Source organism: Somniosus microcephalus, chromosome 12 (genome assembly GCF_052327205.1).
Source record: "Somniosus microcephalus isolate GS21.2 chromosome 12, FLI_Smic_1.0, whole genome shotgun sequence".
NCBI classification, from domain to species: domain Eukaryota; kingdom Metazoa; phylum Chordata; class Chondrichthyes; order Squaliformes; family Somniosidae; genus Somniosus; species Somniosus microcephalus.
The window spans coordinates 52522627-52542565 of NC_140998.1; the positions used below are offsets into that span (position 1 = coordinate 52522627).

General features: G+C 45.7%; 1 protein-coding gene across 1 annotated transcript in view; it reads right to left on the reverse strand.

Moving 5' to 3' along the window:
- Positions 1 to 10648: 10648 nt before the first annotated feature.
- Positions 10649 to 19939, reverse strand: part of LOC147109186 (homeobox protein SIX6) — a 101036-nt gene continuing 91745 nt past the window's right edge. The window contains exon 2 of the mRNA XM_086002855.1: positions 10649 to 12630. Within this exon, the coding sequence (XP_085858981.1) occupies positions 12561 to 12630 (70 nt within the window). The 3' untranslated portion in view covers positions 10649 to 12560. The remainder of the gene's footprint in view (positions 12631 to 19939) is intronic.

The window sequence follows — 19939 nt, forward strand, 5'->3', positions numbered from 1 at the left end:
AGGGCCTTGGTGAGACCACATCTTGAGTATTGTGTGCAGTTTTGATCGCCTTATCTGAGGAAGGATGTTCTTGCCATGGAAGGAGTTCAACGAAGATTCACCAGGCTGATACCTGGGATGGCAGGAATGACGTATGAGGAGAGATTGGGACGATTGGGCTTGTGCTCACTGGAGTTTAGAATAATGAGAGGGGATCTCATTGAAACTTATAAAATTCTGACAGGACTGGACAGAGTAGATGCAGGAAGGATGTTCCCGATGGTCGGGGAGTCCAGAACCAGGGGTCACAGTCTAAGGATAAAGGGTAGGCCATTTAGGACAGAAATGAGGAGGAATTTCTTCACCCAGAGAGTGGTGAACCTGTGGAATTCTCTACCACAGAAGGCAGTAGAGGCCAATTCATTAAATATATTCAAGAAGGAGTTGGATATATTTCTTAAGGCTAAAGGGATCAAGGGGTATGGGGAGAAAGCAGGGACCGGGTACTGAACTTGGATGATCAGCCATGATCGCATTGAATGGCGGAGCAGGCTCGAGGGGCCGAATGGCCTACTCCTGCTCCTATCTTCTATGTTTCTATTAAATATATTCAAGAAGGAGTTGGATATATTTCTTAAGGCTAAAGGGATCAAGGGGTATGGGGAGAAAGCAGGGACCGGGTACTGAATTTGGATGATCAGCCATGATCGCATTGAATGGCAGAGCAGGCTCGAGGGGCCAAATGGCCTACTCCTGCTCCTATCTTCTATGTTTCTATGTTTCAACGTATTAGCCCATCCCTCATGTCACTATAGCAATGGCTGCACAAGCAGCAGGAGCAGCAGCTTTCCTATGGCGCTGACGTGCTGTACGTCCACATAAGTGATTAGAATATTAATCACAATGCAACCAGAGAACCAACAAATATAAAGTGCTGTAGTTCTTTAGTTCGCAGTATTAAAAAGAACTGAACAAAATGGGTATCCGTATTTTCAGCATCAATCACTTCCATTAAAAACAACAACTTGTATTTATATAGCACCTTTAACGTAGTAAAACATCCCAAGGCGCTTCACAGGAGTATTATAAGACAAAAATTTGACACCGCGCTACATAAGGAGAAGTTAGGGCAGATGACCAAAAACTTCATCAAAGAGGTAGGTTTTAAGGAGTGTCTTAAAGGAGGAAAGAGAGGCAGAGAGGTGGAGAGGTTTAGGGAGGGAATTCCAGAGCTTAGGGCCTAGGCAACAGAAGGCACGGCCACCAATGGTTGAGCGATTATAATCAGGGATGCTCAACAGGGCAGAATTAGAGGAGCGCAGATATCTCGGGGGGGGGGAGGCGGAGATGGAGATTACAGAGATAGGGAGGGGTGAGGCCATGGAGGGCTTTGAAAACAAGGATGAGAATTTTGAAATTGAGGCGTTGCTTATCTGAGAGCCAATGTAGGTCAGCGAGCACAGGGCTGATGGGCAAATGGGACTTGGTGCGAGTTAGGACACGGGCAGCCGAGTTTTGGATGACCTCAAGTTTACGTAGGGTAGAATGTTGGAGGCCAGCCAGGAGTGCATTGGAATAGTCAAGTCTAGAGGTAACAAAGGCATGGATGAGGGTTTCAGCAGCTGATGAGCTGGGGCAGGGGCGGAGACGGGCGATGTTACAGAGGTGGAAATAGGCGGTCTTAGTTATGCCGTGGATATTTGGTCGGCAGCTCATTTCAGCGTCAAATATGACACCAAGGTTACGAACAGTGTGGTTCAGCCTCAGACAGATGTTAGGAAGAGGGATGGAGTCAATGGCTAGGGAACGGAGTTTGTGGCGGGAACCGAAAACAATGGCTTCGGTCTTCCCGAAGTTTAATTGGAGAAAATTTCTGCTCATCCAGAACTGGATGTCGGACAGGCAGTCTGACAATTTAGAGACCACGGAGGGCTCGAGAGAAGTCGTGGTGAGGTAGAGGGGTGTCATCAGTGTACATGTGGAAACTGACGCTGTGTTTTCGGATGATGTTGCCAAGGGGCAGCATGTAGATGAGAAATAGGAGGGGGCCAAGGATAGATCCTTGGGGGACACCAGAGGTAACGATGCGGGAGCAGGAAGAGAAGCCATTGCAGATGATTCTCTGGCTATGATTAGATAGATAAGAATGGAACCAGGCGAGTGCAGTCCCACCCAGCTGGATGACGGTGGAGAGGCATTGGAGAGGGATGGAATGGTCAACCATGTCAAAGGCTGCAGACAAGTCAAGAAGGACAAGGAGGGATAGTTTACCTTTGTCACAGTCACAAAGGATGTCATTTGTGACTTTGATGAGAGCCGTTTTGGTACCATGGCAGGGGCGGAAACCTGATTGAGGGATTCAAATATGGAGTTGCAGGAAAGACGGGCATGGATTTGGGAGGCAACAACACGTTCAAGGACTTTGGAGAGGAAAGGGAGGTTGGAGATGGGGTGGTAGTTTGCAAGGATGGAGGGGTCAAGGGTTGTTTTTTGAGGAGAGTGGTGATGATGGCAGATTAATAGACGTTGTCTTCTTGAACCAGCACATCCCCCACATAACATGTCAGAAATGCAGCACTTATTCACAAGTGCAGAAAAACACATACACAATTTGCGTCACCGAATTAAAAACAAAACGCAGGAAAAGCTATGATTTAACAGAAATAAACATTCATCTTTCTTTCTGGATGGGAGAGCCAATCAGACTGACTTGGAAACGTTTAGTAATATGTTGACGTAAAGATGTTAATTTACGAATTTCGCTTCAAATGTTTTTCTCTCAAACATTGTCCACAATATTAATCCCCGCTCTTACCATGAAAAGTGTTGAATTATTTTAGGTACTTCACAATTAAATAGCGGGAGACAAACTTCATTGTCCTCTCAATTTTTAATCTCCTATTTCAAACATTTATACCAAATTGAAATTGTACATTATCAGTTTAATCGAAGTATTTTCTGGGTCTTTCTCAATAAACAAATAATCGTTTCTTCTAAAGTAGCTTCCTGCAATTTTTATACATCATTACATAACTCATGTTTCTATTAACACTCTGTGATATCCGAGTGGTAAGGTCCGAAACTGAGATAAGCGAGATCTTAAGCAGAAAACCCAACTGTTTATTACACTGTGTAGCAGAGAGACATAACTCTTACAGGCTGCAGGCAAAACACAGTATTTCTAACTGCACGAGCCAAGATGGAGGATTCACCTCTGAATCATACCCATAATGCAATGCCACATTACCTTAATAACTGGTGTACCAGGACATTGACTACATGACCCATTACCTTAAACACTGGTGAATGTGATACCTTAATCTTTGGCTCCATCTGGTGGATAACTTAAACATTACATCCCAGATTACTATACACTCCACTAAACGTTTAAGAGGAAATCAATAATTACATTATTCCAGGACTTGATAGGACTATAGAACGACAGACAAAATAAAATGGTTTGTGTTTTTCCCATTTTTTGGTTCTCTTCCTAAACGTCTTAATGATACTTTTTATTGACGTTTTAAAAATATAATATATAACTCCTACAAATCCTCCTCTACCCTTCCCTTCCTCAACAGCATGATTGCATGTTTGTGTAAAACTATTCACTTCACTTGATCGTTCAAAATCAAATATTGAGAAATTTCAATTTTAAAACATTTTAAGCATTTCACAGCCTCTTTGAAAGCATTTGGACTTCAAGACCTGGTTGAAACTTGTTTAGATGAGGGTAGAATTGATTTTTGCTTCTGTTTCTTCCAAAATCATATTTGAAACTTAGGGGGAAAAATGTGTTTTTAACACTCATTTTTTTGTGAAAAGTTTGTTAAAACTCTTTAAATTCTTTCACGTCTCGTTGAAGCTTTGACAGAAGAAATTGCTCCAATGCTGTCTTCAACGCTGTTGTTAAACATACAACAAAAAAAATTAAATAAACTCTAATTCCAAACAGAGTTCAAATAAGAAAGTGAATAAAGTGGTTAAACTCCCCAATCCTAAGAAGGTTGTGGGGTTATCTATCCCCAGCCTTGGCAATGAGTTGGGATCAGTTTTGGAGAAGTTGTTTCCTCATTTCTGCTGCCATTCTCCCGGTCTCTCACAGACTCTGAGGCACAAACTTTTTCCCCTCTCTCACAACATGATTTAAATAACCCTGATAAACTCCTCTGAAAAGGGGACAACACCTGGCAAAATTTAACTGGAACTTACTTTTTCTGGAGTTGAATTTTTTTTCCTCATATTTATGTTTCACCGCGGGCCTAAAAATTGTTTGCTTTAGCCTCCTTCCATTGGCCATTGCACATGTATTGCACCTCCACCTGTGTTGATCCAAAGTGCGGCCACCCCTCAGTCCCTGGGAATGGACTACACGTGTCTCCGCGGTACTGACAGACTCGTGAGACAATGCTCGCCGGGTTCCAGGGCTCCATATCTAAGTAAATGCTGTTCCAATTCGGATCGGCTCTGAGGTCACAAAGGACTCACTGTGAGGATTCCAGGGCCATTGTGCATTGGGCCTCTCACCTGCCGCCCCCCTCCCCCCCCCGCCCTGCCCGCTCCAGCTCTCCAGCTCACTGCACGGCCTTTGAATTTAAGTGCGTAGGACCTTACAGATCACTGCGCGGCCGTGCACCTTACAGGGAACAGTGCCTACAAGCCTCCAAGATTTCTGCGCTCCTCCAATTCGGGCCTCTTGCACATTCCCGATTTTAATCACTCCACCATTGACGATCGTGTCTTCAGCTAGCCAACTTTGTTGTCCCTAGGTGGTTTGAATTCTTCAGCAGACAGATGTGTTAATTGGGTTGGCCTGTAGAAAGTGAGGTGCCTCAACATTTCTAAAAATATAAACCTGATGCCAGGATTCTGATTTTCAAAAGTAAGCTCCAATTTTCCCCATTTTTTATGTTATTAAGGTTTTTATTAACTCAGCAACAAGACTAAAACCATAAATCCACCCTGGTGCAATATTGTATTTAGTAAAAAGTTGATAAAAGTAATCAAACTTCTTCCCTCTGGTAAAATGCTTCCTTGCTTCACCTAATGATTGAAAGCCTGAAGTTACAAACCCATCTGCAGTAGAATCATTTTATTTTAAAAAGTGGATTCATGAACAGCTCAAAATTTGCACAAAGTCACTTCTCATTTTCTTCTCCTAAAACATATCACTGCCATCTGACAGCAACAAAGTCCCTTCTTACTCACCTGTTATGGATAAAACTCGGCGACTCTTTTTAAAAAATTCGTTCCTGGGATGTGGGCATCGCTGGCAATAGGGTCGAGGGAGCACGAGGTGGGTCTCATGGATAAGATGAGCTTGGAGAGGGCAGGATGGAAGATAGGAGAGTAACTAGAGAAAGATGTGAGTTCAGGGCTAGGGCAGGGGGAAACCTTAGGAGAAGTTTAGCCCAGCGGGTTAGGGGAAGGGAGGGATGTGGCCGAGGCAGCTGAACGGATGGTCTCAATCTTTGTGACAAAGAAGTCCATGAGCTCCTCGCACTTGTTGTTGGTGGTGAGGGTGGAGGAGGCAGGAGAGAGGGGTTTAAGAAGACGGTTTGTAGTGAAGAGAAGCCGGGGTTATCTATTCATTCCAAGATGATCCTCGAATAGTGAGAATATTTGGCAGAGGAGAGCAGGACCCAATAGTGCTTTATGTGATATGGCGATGAATGGTTAAAACCAGTTGTCTGCCATAGACATTCAAATCTGCATCCCTTGGACTCAAAGGAGTGGAGATGAGGCCTGTACCAGGGGGAATGACCCTGTACTCCCTGTGAGCTCCATTGCCCACTGGGAACTGCCCGTCATTTTCATATGCTCGTATGGCCGGATTGAGGAATCGCCGTTATGCATTTTCCTCCTTCAGCTGCTGTAACCCATATTATTTTGGGAAGATGAAACAATCTCGGACACCTCAGAATATGAATTCTAATATGAAGATGTATAACCTTTATGTGGGTGTTCTGTGGTTTAATAACACATTAATACTGTTCATTATTGTCCTGGCCAATATCTGTCCCTCGATCAACATCACTCAAAAAAACAGATTATCTGGTCATTATCACATTGCAGTCTGTGGGAGCTTGCTGTGGGCAAATTGGCTGCTGCGTTTCCCACATTACAACAGTGACTACACTTCAAAAGAACTTCATTGGCTGTAAAGCGGTTTGGGACGTCCGGTGGTCGTGAAAGGCACTATATAAATGCAAGTCTTTCTTTATATCAAAGATCAATTTTAGGACAAATTAATACCTGTATCTTCAAAAGTGTATTTTGTGCAGTGAATTATTTTTGAATTACATTGAAATAATAGAGCAAAGAACTTTTACAGTAAGTTCACAGTTCATTTTCATTATAATACACATACATTTTGTTTTAAACATTTGTTTATTGAAGGTGCACTGATTAACGACAATACGGGTATACCCGAAGACAAAAAAGGACCAACAAGGCAAATGCACCTGCTATAATCTTCCATATCAGCTGGATTTCTGGAGCAAAAAAAAGGCAAAGATGATAAAGCTTAGCATAATCCATAGCATAGTTTTGTAAATTCTGTGGCATCATATATTAATTGTATATGAATAACAATATTTATTAAACTGACATTCTCTCTTTTATATTTGACTGCCAAGAGGTCCCAGAAACTAACAGGTTCCCTGGGTTGGCTTTTAAAAAAGTTTTTAGCTCACATATTTAGAAGCAAACTTTATTACAGTAAAGAACATTCAAATGAGAGGATTAGCTTTATTACAGTAATAGTAACAAACTATTTCAAAACTATGGCCTAGCAATTCGTGTTCACCACAAAAGTTGCTGGTCTCACCGGCAACTGGAGTTAACAGCCGTTGAAAATGGCTGCAACATTGAGGAGAATAAAAAATAACAACAGAAAACGCTGGAAAAACTCAGCAGGCCAGGCAACATCCGTGGAGAGAGAAATAGAGTCAACGTTTCAGGTCGAAGACCCTTCGTCAGGACTGAGAAAAAAGCAGGAAATGAAACAGAATAAGAAGCAAGTTTGGGGGCTGGGAAATGGGGGAGGGGATGAAAGAACAAAAGGGAAGGTCTGGGAGGGGTGAAGAGACATTAAGAGATATTCAAGGTGAAATGAGATGGTAATAGGACAGGTAAATAGACAAAGGATGGCTCAGATGAAGTGTGAAATGCGCTGGCAGAGTGAGAGACAGCTGCCATGTGGGAGAGAGAAAAAGAAGGAAAAGGCACAAACCAAAAGTGTGGATAAAAATATATAAAAATATGATAGGGGCCGAGGTTATGATCTGAAATTGTTGAACTCGATATTGAGTCCGGAAGGCTGTAAAGTGCCTAATCGGAAGATGAGGTGCTGTTCCTCGAGCTTACGCTGAGCTTCCATGGAACAATGCAAGAGGCCAAGGACAGTGAGGTCTGAGTGGGAATGGAGCGGTGAATTGAAATGACAGGCGACCGGAAGCTCGGGGTCCCCCTTACAGACTGAACGGAGGTGTTCCGCAAAGCGGTCACCCAATCTGCATTTGGTCTCCCCAATGTAGAGACCACATTGTGAGCAGCGAATACAGTATACTAGATTGCAAGAAGTACAAGTAAATCGCTGTTTCACCTGGAAGGGGTGTTTGGGGCCCTGGACAGTGGGAAGGGGGAAGGTATAAGGGCATGTGTTGCATCTCCTGCGCTTGCACGGGAAGGTGCTGGGCAAAGGGGAAGGGGTGCTGGGGGTAATAAAGGAGTGGACTAGGGTGTCTTGGAGGGAGCGGTCCCTACGGAATGCTGAAAGGGGAGGGGAGGGGAAGATGCGTTTGGTGGTGGGATCACGTTGGAGGTGGCGGAAATGGCGGAGGATGATCCGTTGAATGTGGAGGCTGGTGGGATGAAAGGTGAGGACAAGGGGAACCCTATCGTGGTTCCGGGAGGGAGGGGCAGGGGTGAGGGCTGAAGTGAGGAGAATAAATTCATCTGGTGGGGGGAGGCTGGAGATTGGTGGCGCAGTACGAAGCTTCCGTGCAACGCCCTCCTTGTAGCGTTTGTGGAGACCTCCGAGGTGAAGTTCCCGCCCTGAAGCGGCGTTCGAGCTTTGCACAGCCTCTGGGCGCGAGGCTGTGGAGCTTGCAAGGAATTCTGGGCAATTAAAAGGGCTATGAATTAAAGGGGCAATGCACTCAGAACTAATACAAATGAAAAAGCAGTGAAAACATGGGGGGAGAAATTCGGTATCGCCCCGTTTGGGGCGCAATTATCGGCCGGGCGCAAAGTTTAGCGCCTGGCGCTAATTATCACCTCCAACTGCAAACTTGGCCTCTATCGTCCCTGGGGGTGATTTGAGCACTAAATCAGGTGCTACACAGCTCTCTTAAGGCACTAATGCCGAGGAGCGAGGCGCTACCTCAGAGCATTGGTGAAGCTCAGGTGATGTCAGTTAGCAAGGGAACACAGACACACTGGCGCCGGCCAGTTCTTAAAGAGGAGGGTCGATCTTGCTCTCCAGCCACACCCTGCTCACTACAGCCTTGAATCTCGGCCTGGAGGGACCTGTACATCAAATCTGCTGGAAAGAACAATGGAGAGACCCAGGGAAAGAGCTCAGAGTTCAGACCCCACAGTCTCTTCTAAATCGTGCAAGGAAGGTCAGATCAAAATGAACCTGCAAAGTGCTGCTCTGTACCCAAAACTCCTTCACACAGCGTTGAATCTTTCCAGAAGTCTCTCTCTCTCAGAATGCGTGGTGCAAAATGTCACCAACAAAAAAAGGCAGGAAGTGGCCGCCTTCAAATAGCGCTCCCCCAGTCCCTTCGCGACTGCAAAACGTTCCCCTCTACCTGTTGTTGCTACTGGCAGGCGGAAAGGCAGGTGGCGCAACTCAATATCCGGTCCGGGACACTACCAGGGCGTTGCACGCTCGACTGATGTCATGATCTGCGGGCGCAGGAGATCGTGGTGGTAGTGTTTAGTGCCGCCGCAAAATGTCTGGTCAATTTCACGAGCAGCATAAACATTGCCGTGTCCGGGCGCTAGTTGCTTTGCGCCCCATTAGCACCCTCTTAGGGCACTAACGGGAGGCGCTAATCAACTGAATTTTCCCCCCATGCGGTTTTCAGCCCTTACTCCCTTTCAAAGTTTAACAGTAAAAAGAAGTCCTAAATGTGATTATTCAGCTCTTAAAGCTAAATTCCCTTTCCGAATGACAAAAAATGGGAAAACTGCTTCAGCACGAACACAAATGGCTCAGCAAGCCAGGGAAGAGTTCTCCCTCAGTCTTCTCTTTTCTAGAGAAAAGTGCCCCAGCCTGTTAAATTTTTCCTGATAGGTATAACCGCTCAATTCTGGTATCATCCTAGTAAATCTTTTCTGCACTTTCTCCAGTGCCCCTATAATATGGAGACCAGAACTGTACACAGTATTCCAAGTGTGGTCTAACCAAGGTTCGATACAAGTTTAACATAACTTCTCCGCTTTTCAATTCTATCCCTCTAGAAATTCTTTATAGAAAGGTCTGTGAGACCCAGGGTGTCAGATATTTTCATATTTATGTGACATCAACAGTCATGCAAGTGCTTAAAGAGGACGGTGACACTAAGCAGCCCACTGTTCATGTATTTACTGTACAGCATGGAAGACCGACGCAGGGAACAACAATGAAGAGTCAGGCACCATGTAAAATGTTAAAAGAGGACCTTCAGCCACGGTCTAACCCCCGCCAGGCCTTGTCAGTGGCCAAGAAGGTAACTACAGCCTTCAAATTCTATGCATGCGGGTCATTTCAGTCAGACACCAGTGACATGTGCAACATCACCCAGAGCGCTGCGAGGACCTGCATGCACCAGGTCACAGATGTCATCACCTGCAACATGTCCCCAGCGTAGCAAAGGTAGAGGTCCATCGCATTCCACTGGATTGCTGGCTTCCCCAAAGTGCAGGGGGCTGTCAACGGAACCCACGTGCCATTGAAGGCACCCAATTAGGTACGTGTCACATAAATCAACAGGAAAGGATACCATTCGTTAAATGTGATGATTCTTTGCAATGCCCAACTGTGGGTCATGAATGTCAGTGCAGATCTCCAGGCAAGTGCTCATGATGCCTTCATATTTCAGCTCTCAAACTTGCATGATTGCTTCACTGGAGCACAGCAAAGATCTCGACAGATCTTAGGTGACAAGGCCTATCTGCTAAAGCCGTGGCTGATGACACCCTACCACAGGATCAGTAAAGCAGCACAGGAAATGTATAACTCTGCACTCGTATGCAGGCGCCAAGTAGTGGAGTGGACAATAGGGGTGTTAAGCAGGCGCCAAGTAGTGGAGTGGACAATAGGGGTGTTAAAATCACACTTCCAGTGCCTGGACAGATCGGGGAGTACTTTGCAGTACTGACCTAGCAAAGTGGTGAGGATTGCGGTGGGATGCTGCACATTGTACAACTTCTGACCCTAAACTAGGCAAACGAGATGCCAGTGGAAATGGACGACATGGAAGATCCCAGCCCTGATGTTGCTGGGGCCATTGCTCGGGGTCCGCCACCCCCCCCCCCCCCCGAGGAAGCTACGACTGCAGTGGGCAGGGCGGCGAGAGAGCAGGTGGTGGCTCAGTCATTGGACAATGATGAAAGTGGCAACATACCTCCCCGCCTCCCCCTCCCCCCAGGAAAGCACACAAAAGACCAGGCAAGATTGAAAGTCAAACAGTGAACTTTTATTGCAGCACTATTAACAACAATTGAGAGCGCGCAAGGGTGGATGATGGCAGTCTTCTCGCGGCCCACCCTGTTAAGTGATCTTAGATCACAACTAATGTCATCTCAAAGGACGCCGAACTTGTCGTTAAATCGACCTCCCGGTGAGAGTAGCAAATCAAGCAAGTGCAAAACTTGAAATAAATATTGAGGTAATTTGTCATTTTCTATTTTGCAGACAGTTGTAACGTTAACATAGTTGATATTATTAAAATCTTACAAACAGTTCCAAATGACTTCTGACTAAATGATTTAAGGGCAGCAGTAGCAACAATAACTATAATAGAAACAATCATAAGAGAAATATTAATATCAATAATTAACACAACGCTAACAATACTTTGCAGTACTTTTTAAAAAACTGTTCATTACTTTGCACTGCCTTTCTATAAAAAAGTTTTTTTTTTTATAATTAAAGTAACTTGCTACAGTTAACGGATCTTCACTCACCTCTCTGTAACACTTCTGACTGAATTGATGGGTGTGACTTCACTATTTCTAGTGCCATGTGGTCAGACTTTTTCCATGTTCAAACTCAGATGCCGTTCAGATGCCCTGTAGAGGGCGCCACACCGTTTCCCTCTCACACTTCCAGCAACTTGCAGCGCAAAATATCATTGTGATTAAACATGCAAGGGCAAGTCTCACTAACAGCAGACACTGTTAGATGTCCTGCTACAGCAAAATCTGGCCCACTCTATGCTTGTTCTACAGGGCCAAACCCCACATGAGCGGGGAGCTGCACTCACAAGGAGTGAGAAATCATGAGCCTGCAATCTGTGATTTTCCATCCATTAGTTTTAACAGGTGGAAAACTGCAGGCTGCATTTCTGGGATTACCCATGATGCACTCCCGATAAGTGGAGTTTCCTGCTGGGAATGGCGGATCACAGAATGCGCCCTTATAGAACTAAAGTGAATCTTTAAATGCCATCAGCAACATTGAGAGTGGGGTTGTCACACAGATATTGGGATCAAACCAATACCTGTAGAGTGTGATGCTCAGTCACCAGATCCAAATTATACTGCTGGCTGTGCTATGCAGCGCCTCACATTTACTTCAGCAAAAGTGGGGCTCAGTGCATTCCAGCAATGATACAAGCACAGAGCTCTGCTGCCCAGGGGGCTAATCAGCAATATTAGAATAGAGTCTATAGTAACATGGAAATATAGTTTCTCTCATACATTTAAAAGATTTCATATTAAGTTTATAAAGCCCAAAGTAGTCCAATGAGTCACATGGGCACTTTTAAAATGTGACTTTCCACAGGGCTGCAGTTATTCTACACAGTGTTAAGGCCAATGCTGTAAGACTAATCTGCTTGAGGTGGTTTCATACCTCCTGGTTTCAGTGCCTTCAGAAGCCAGATCAGAACCTGATTACTGAGTTACATTACTGTTGTCACATCAGTGTGTGTCACTTAGATACTACAGCAGTAGTATATAGCTGCACTGTTCAAGTTGCCACTTGATTAGCACATATATAAGTACAAAAGATTTTGTGTGTTTGAAATTGCTGAATAACACTTATAACACTAATCTGAAATGAAAAGAGAAACTGCTAGAAATGCACATCAGATTAGTAAATATCTGTAAAGAGAAAAGAAAGGTTAACATTTTAGGAGAACGCCCTTTTTCCATTTCCAGCACGACTGCACCATACGTAATATGAACAGTTGCTACAGGAGATGAGCTGAATTGAGCAAAAGGAACAGTACACTTTACTGTATTAGAAATATTCCACACATATTTTATACATGGAACAAACTGTGCACAATAAAACGCTAGCCTGAACAGATTGCTCATCAGGTTAGCAGTCTTCTAATGTATTGGGCAACACATATTTTTAGTCATTCTCTTCTGAACAGCCTTAATGTTGAATGATCTGAACAACTTGAATGATCAGGAAGGTTGTCAAACCTGCAAAAACAAAGTAAGATCTTTTACTTTCATAAAGAAAAGCAAATAAATTGGCAACCTCAATTTGAAAAGTAGTTGTATGGATTATGAATTTGTAAACCTATTTAGAATCTTTATTAATACATTAAAAATAAGATATTCATAAATCAATATTATGATCAACCCATTTAACTTGATTACCTTCAGGATCAGGTGGCAAAATGGTAAAATTTTCCTATTGTACTCTGAACTCTATCAGTGATGTTCAGAGTAGTGCCTTGGCAGAAAAATGTATTACAATAATATTCACTCATTTTTAATTTTCTGCTGAATAGCCAAAATTAGTTTGATTTATTAGTAAAAAATACTTTAGCTTAATTTATTAACAAATGACAATATTAACCTGGTGCAATAGTATATTTCCCATTTGGCTTACCGACTAATGCAAGTATTGAATTCTCTTCCAACTCTGTTGCTATCTTGTACACACAAAAAAATATGTGGTCATCAACTGACTAGGTGCAACACCACGGACAATTTACTGGTACGCATGCTATGTTTCTTCAAAAAAAATCTCAAAGTGGGTGATTTTGCCAGCCCTGGGGATGCGGGTATGGAGGCGGGTCTGCCGGGAAAATGGCAGAATTTATTATTAATAATAATAATAATAATAATAATAATTCAACTTTATTGTCATTGCACAAGTACATGAACAACGAAATGTGATCTTGCAAGCTCCCATGACTGGGAGAAGCAAAGCCGCTGCGTCGGTGCGCGCCGCCATTCCATTTCCACCATTCCTCCTGTCCAACAATCTTCAGCCCACCGCCCGGGCCTGCTCACCAGCCGCTCCTCCCGTGGCTCCTTCCGTGACCTTCTGCACCTGGTCTTCCCTGATGGTCACCCTTACCAGGTACTAACCAGGCCTGGCTCTGCTTAGCTTCCAAGCCTTGCCAGTGACCCTGTCCCTAGTCCCAGGAACAGGGCAGGGCAGGTGCCCAACCCGCCCCCAACCTGCCTCCATGCCATCTTGCCAGGAGGCGGGTAGCCGTCCCACACCGGGTCCCGTCTCCTTGGAGGCAGGATTGGATTAAAGCCTATTAACTGCCTGTTAATAGGTAGTTAACAGGCAGAATATAGGATTATCCCCTTTTTGCCCACACAAGTGCGGGCTTCCCGAAGGCTCCGAAACCCGCCAGCTCAGCGAGGCGAGTAGAGAGTCTGTGGAGGTCGGGGGGGGGCGGGTGGTGCCAAAGTGTGGTGTGAAGGTAAGTGATGGGTGCAAGAGTGGAGAGGCGAGTATCTGAGGTAAGTGCAAAGTGTTAGTAAAAGTGTACTTACCTTTGTTTCTTCCTGCAGGCTTCAGTCGGTGTGTATACGGAGAGTCTTGGGCCTCCACGTTGGGAATGGCAGGTGGCCGTTGCATTCACAGATGCAACAACTATCTCAATTCTGTTAAAGAAAGAAGTTTGATGGGGTCTTGTATTCAAGACCTCATCAAACTGCAGAGAATGTCACTGTTTGACATCTTCACAGAGCTGTCAAGCGATGACAATTCACCTGTCAAAAATTTTTGTCAGATGAAACATCATACATTGACGTGCTCTGCAGCCGGCTTTCCCTTAATTGGCCTGCTAAGCCCACTGGGTGGGCTTAACAAGATCAATCAAGGGAAAATAGTGTGGGTTGGCCAGAAGTTGTTGGAGGCGGGACTGAAACCCAACAAGTGGGAGTCCCGCCTCCAAAAGCTCCCAATTGGCAAAATCACCCCCTTCAAGTTTAAAAATGCACAGACTTAGAATTTGGATCAGTAGTTGTTAAGGAAAGTTTTACAGTACACTAATGCTCAGAGACCACAGAGCCGTGAGAATATTCTTCATATTTTGCAGTCTGGATTCCACTAGAGTGCAGCAATATGACATCATCAGATACAAGTTGGCTCCCTGGTCAATTTGCTTACTCTGTTTGTCCTCAAACACAAACTCGGCCTCCTGCAGTTGGAGAAGTTATCATTCAATGCTCCATCTCACAAGGCTTGGTAGAATTGTTGAGGGAGTCTCAAGTGGAACCATAGCTAACATGCTACTTTACTTAGCGGCTGGCTGTGTGTGTAATTGCGTATTCCCTCCCCATGTAATATAGTTGATTTTTACATAGAAATATATTTTAAGTAATGAAAGTAAGTTATTTGGAGAAATATGATTTACCTTTTAAATGTAAAAATTATGGGGGTCAGTTTCCGCTTTGGGAGCAATCGGGAAATTGGGCACAAATTGTGCTTGAAATTGCGCTGATTAGGTTACAGTTCAAGTTTCCGCTAAATTGATTTGCATAATCACAAATGTAAAATCTTCCATGAACCAATGCAATCGGGCAGCGTAATAGAACGTAATTGTTTATTTTTTTCTTTGCATTGATATGTTTAAGAGTGGTAACCTGGTGCAGCTTCATTAATACAGCAGAAAATGGGTTTATCAAAACAAATAAGCATATTTAATAAGAATGTCTAGACCTCCACCTGTGAGTAACCCGATTTTAAATCACTGAAAATGACTTTAAAAGAACTATTATGAACCATTTACTAGTTTCATTGATGTACCATCAGTTTCTTTGTAAATTAAATATTTTTTTACATGTAAAAATTTTAAAAACGTGCCTGACATGAATCAGTCATTCATGAAAGAAAGACTTATGAAGTAATACTGAGTGGCCTGCGGGTGGGGCTGTCCAGGGAGAGTATAAATACTCAGGCACGGGCCCAGCTTGCGCAGGACATTCTTAACAGGAACTAGTGAAGGACACAACTAGACCTCCATGTTGTAAAACAGTTGATTAAAGCTTTGTTTAATGCTTAGACCAAGTGCCTAGTAGTTTTCTTACGTCAGTGCCTACTAGTGCCTGAATGCCGAAGAAACCGAGTTCCATTTGAAGACCCCTGCATTGGTTTGGCCAATTTCACCCGGATTATGCTGATTAAACTAGCACAAACCAGCGGGAACTCTACCCAATGTTTTTTTCTCAACGCAGGTAGTCAGTACTACTTAATTTAAGAAGAAAAATGATTGTGAGACTTGTGTCCACTTCCTGTTATATGTTATAAACATTTATCTCCCAGTTCTGATTTCATTAATATATTCAAGCTAAAAAGTGGCATGCTTGTAACTTAATTCTAAGGGGGGAAAATTGGATCGTGCCCCCTTTGGGGCGGTAACTTCGTCGGGGCGCTACTTTTAGCACTCCGAAAGAGTTAGCGCCACTGCGCCCAAAATTCAATGTTGCGCCCCAAGCAGGAGGCGGGGCACTACTGGAAGCACTCCCCCTTCCTCTTGGGGCGCTCCCATTGAATATCGCGGCGCTACGTGCAGCAGCGCCACGTGCGCCGGCACGTAGTGCCGCGGTATGACAGGCCTCCCTCCCCTGATTAAAAGGGAGGGAAACCGGGGCCCTGCTGGACCACCGTGGAGCAGGGTGCGGGAAAACAGCCCAGCACTTAAGAGGCGTGCCGGGCTGACCGATCATGGCCGGCACTCTGCAGGAGGAGCCCACAGGGGGCAGGTGCTGGCAGGTGGCCCAAAAAAAAAAGGCTGCCTGGCACCTGGTCCTTTAATTATCACCGCCCGGCTTCAAAAACGCCACCCTGACCCTGTCGGATATTGCGTCCGGTGGTAGGTCGGGGGAGCGAGCCAAGTTTGCGGCCGGGTCATTGCACATGGCGATGACGTCATCGCCGAAGGCACAGAGGTGCTACCGGCTACCGCCACTGCTAGCCTCACGCTGAATTTCGCAGGAGGCGTTAGTGGCCCTGCACCCGGGCGCTAGTTGCTTTGTGCCCAGTTAGCGCCGTCTCATAAAGCAACCGAATTTTTCCCCCTAAGTGTTTTAAAAGAAAGACTTGCATTTATATAGTGCCTTTCACAACCACCAGATATCCCAAAGCGCTCTACAGCCAATTAAGTACTTTTGAAGTGCAGTCACTGTTCTAATGTAGGAAACATGGCAGCCAATTTGCACACAGCAAGGTCCCACAAATAGTAACGTGATAATGACCAGATAATCTGTTTTTTGTTATGTTGGTTGAGGGATAAATATTGGCTAGGACACCAGGTATAACTCCCCTACTCTTCTTCGAAATAGTTCCATAGGATCTTTTACATCCACCTGAGAGAGCAGACGGGGCCTCAGTTTAACGTCTCATCTGAAAGACAGCACCTCTGACAGTGCAGCATTCCCTCAGTACTGCATTGGAATGCCAGCCTAGATTTTTGTGCTCAAGTCCCTGGAGTGGGACTTGAACCTGCAACCTTCTGCCTCAGAGGCAACAATAGCAATATTCTCACATTTGGATTGTCCTTTGAGCCCATTGTGTCGTGTAATTTAACATTTTATACCTTTTTACACAATGCACTAAAATCTGGTACAATAATCACTACATAAACCAGAAAACTGTATCTGGAAACAACATGAAATTAAATTCAGATTACATTTAAAGTATAAGATTGCTATCAGTATGACTTTTTTACATGGACAAGAGCCCATGCTGATAATAGCACAGCTGTGCTGATCAGGACACATTGTCCATATAGAAAAATAGATACATTACATGAATACTATACAAGTTCCCCTCCAAGTCACACACCATCCTGACTTAGAAGTATATCGCCGATCCTTCATCGTCGCTGGGTCAAAATCCTGGAACTCCCTACCTAACAGCACTGTGGGAGTACTTTCAGCACACGGACTGCAGTGGTTCAAGAAGGCGGCACACCACCACCTTCTCAAGGGCAATTAGGGATGGGCAATAAATGCTCACATCCCAAAAACAAATAAAAAAAAATACAGTAAGTTGGAATGGCAAACAGAAGCAAGCTGGACATAGAATCCTCAAGTCACTGAATATTAATGTTGACAGCTGAGATAATCTCACGACTGATCAAGGTGGAAAGCGACAATACATGGTTGTGTCACCCATTGCTAGTACCAGCATGTTGATCTTCCTGCAGAAAAAGCAGTAACAACAGACATGTGACAACAGCCTGTCTGTGAAATGGTCAGGAGATTATTTTTCTTAATAGTCATCAGCGCAGTCATCAAGATTGATTCTCCAACAAGGAACATCACATTAGGTTATGAAGGACCATCACCAGCACTGGCTTGATGTATTAGAAGAGTATTTGTATGATGCTTGTGAAGATATAGGGCTAGATTTTCAGTCGCTTGCGCCAGCAGTTAGCGCCTTAAGAGAAGTGTTTTTCGGGCGCTAGGCGTGTAGAGCCCGGGCGCAGCGCAGTTTGCGCCCCGCCCCAAATTAAGTTGCCCGTTAGCGCCGGCGCAAAGTTTAGCGCCCGCCCGGATGCGCGCGCAGAAAATGACGTCACATCCTCGTGCAACGCCCTTTGTGCGCCCCGATTCCAAACTTCAGTCGGACCGCCCCATTGTGCGGCTGGCGGCCGGAGTGTTTGGAAAAAGGAACGCAACACAACCAGCGCGGGCCCCGGGGGGCGCAAATTAAAGGGGACGTACTCTCCAGTATAAAGGCCAGCCTTTTTTCAGAAAACACTCTTGTGCAACGCATTTCTGGAGACACAACAAGGAGGATAGCTAACTGGTTTCAAGCAGCAAGAGCCAGGTATTTTTGGACTCAGGCCAGAGCGCTGCAAGTGCCCTTTTGGAAATTAGTGTGTTTGCCAGGATTTGATGGGGGTTGCATGGGGTGCCAACGCGGAGCTGCAGCTCCATGTCCGTAGGGCTCGCAGACGCATTGTGAGAGGGGCAGCCCTGGCTAGAGGCAGAGGGGGCTACAGGCGTCGGCCACGTAGGCCTTACCCAGTCAGGCTATACCGCCAGCAGCGCTCCTGCCTAAACATGAGTGCCGCGCGATGTGTTAAAAGGCTCCGATTCCGAAAGGAGGTGATTGCAGAGATCTGCCACCTGCTTCGCCGAGATCTGTGGCCAAAGCTCAGGTGCAGGACGTCTCTGTCGGTGGAAGTGAAGGTGACGGTGGCATTGAACTTCTATGCCACCGGCTCCTTCCAATACGCTGCTGGGGACATAGCAAACATCTCCCAGTACGGCGCGCATCGCTGCATCCGCCAGGTGACCGAAGCACTGTTCAGAAGGAGAAGCCAATTCATCTCCTTCCCCATGGCCCTGGAGAGCCAGCATCAGCGCGCATTGGGATTTTCCAGACTTGGGGAATTCCCCTTGGTGCAGGGCGCCATTGACTGTACGCATGTGGCTTTGCGGGCCCCTCTGGAGCATGGCGAGCAGTATCGCAACAGGAAGGGCTACCATTCTCTGAATGTGCAGCTGGTCTGTGACCACAAGCAGCGCATCATGGCAGTCAATGCCAGCTTCTCAGGCAGCAGCCACGATGCCTTTATCCTGCGGCAGAGTACTGTGCATGACATGTTCCAGGCACAGCCTCCCCCAAGAGGATGGCTACTCGGGGACAAAGGCTATCCTTTGTGCACCTGGCTCATGACCCCGCTCCGCGCGCCCAGGACCGCTGCTGAAGAGGCCTACAACGAGAGCCATCAAACCACCCGCAACATCATCAAGCTAACTATTGGGGTCCTCAAGCAGCGGTTCCGCTGCCTTGATCGCTCCGGAGGAGCTCTCCAGTATTCGCCGGACCGGGTCTCCCAATTTGTGGTGGTTTGCAGCATGCTACACAACCTGGCTATCCGTAGGACTCAGGCACTGCCACCTGACGTTGGACCAGCACCTCAGGAGGAGGAGCAGGAGGAGCATGAGGAGGAGGAGGAGGAGGAGCAGGAGTACGTTCCCAGGAGGGAGCGACCAGGGCCAAGGGCCACACGACGCCACCTTATTACACGGTACTTCTAAGCCCCCTGTCAGGGAATGGCCAGGGGCCATGAGGGAAGATGAATGCAGCCGCTCCGCAACCCCTCAGCCGGCGAAGCCAACAAACACTAAGAAGAACAACTATGGAGACTGCATGAATAAAGATAATTTTTTATTACACAAAAATGAAAAGCCCTTCCCACATGAATCCCCAAAAACAATAAACGGGCCCCACAAAAGACTCACTCCCACAAACTGGGGAGGAGTCACTCCACCTTTCTTCAAACCGGGCCTCAACGTCGGCCTAACGCAAAAAATAAGCCCTCCAACAACACAACCATGGGCAAAATAAAGATGGCCACCGCCATATAAAAGGAAAGCTGCGCACACCCTCTACTGAGTGGCCCGCGAGGGCGAGACCTTGCCCAGCCTTTTGCCTCCCCTGCCCGGCCTGCTGCTCCTTCGCAAGCTCTGCCCAGTGGCTGCTGCGAGGCTGGGGGAAGGTGCCTGAGGCTCAGATGCCCTT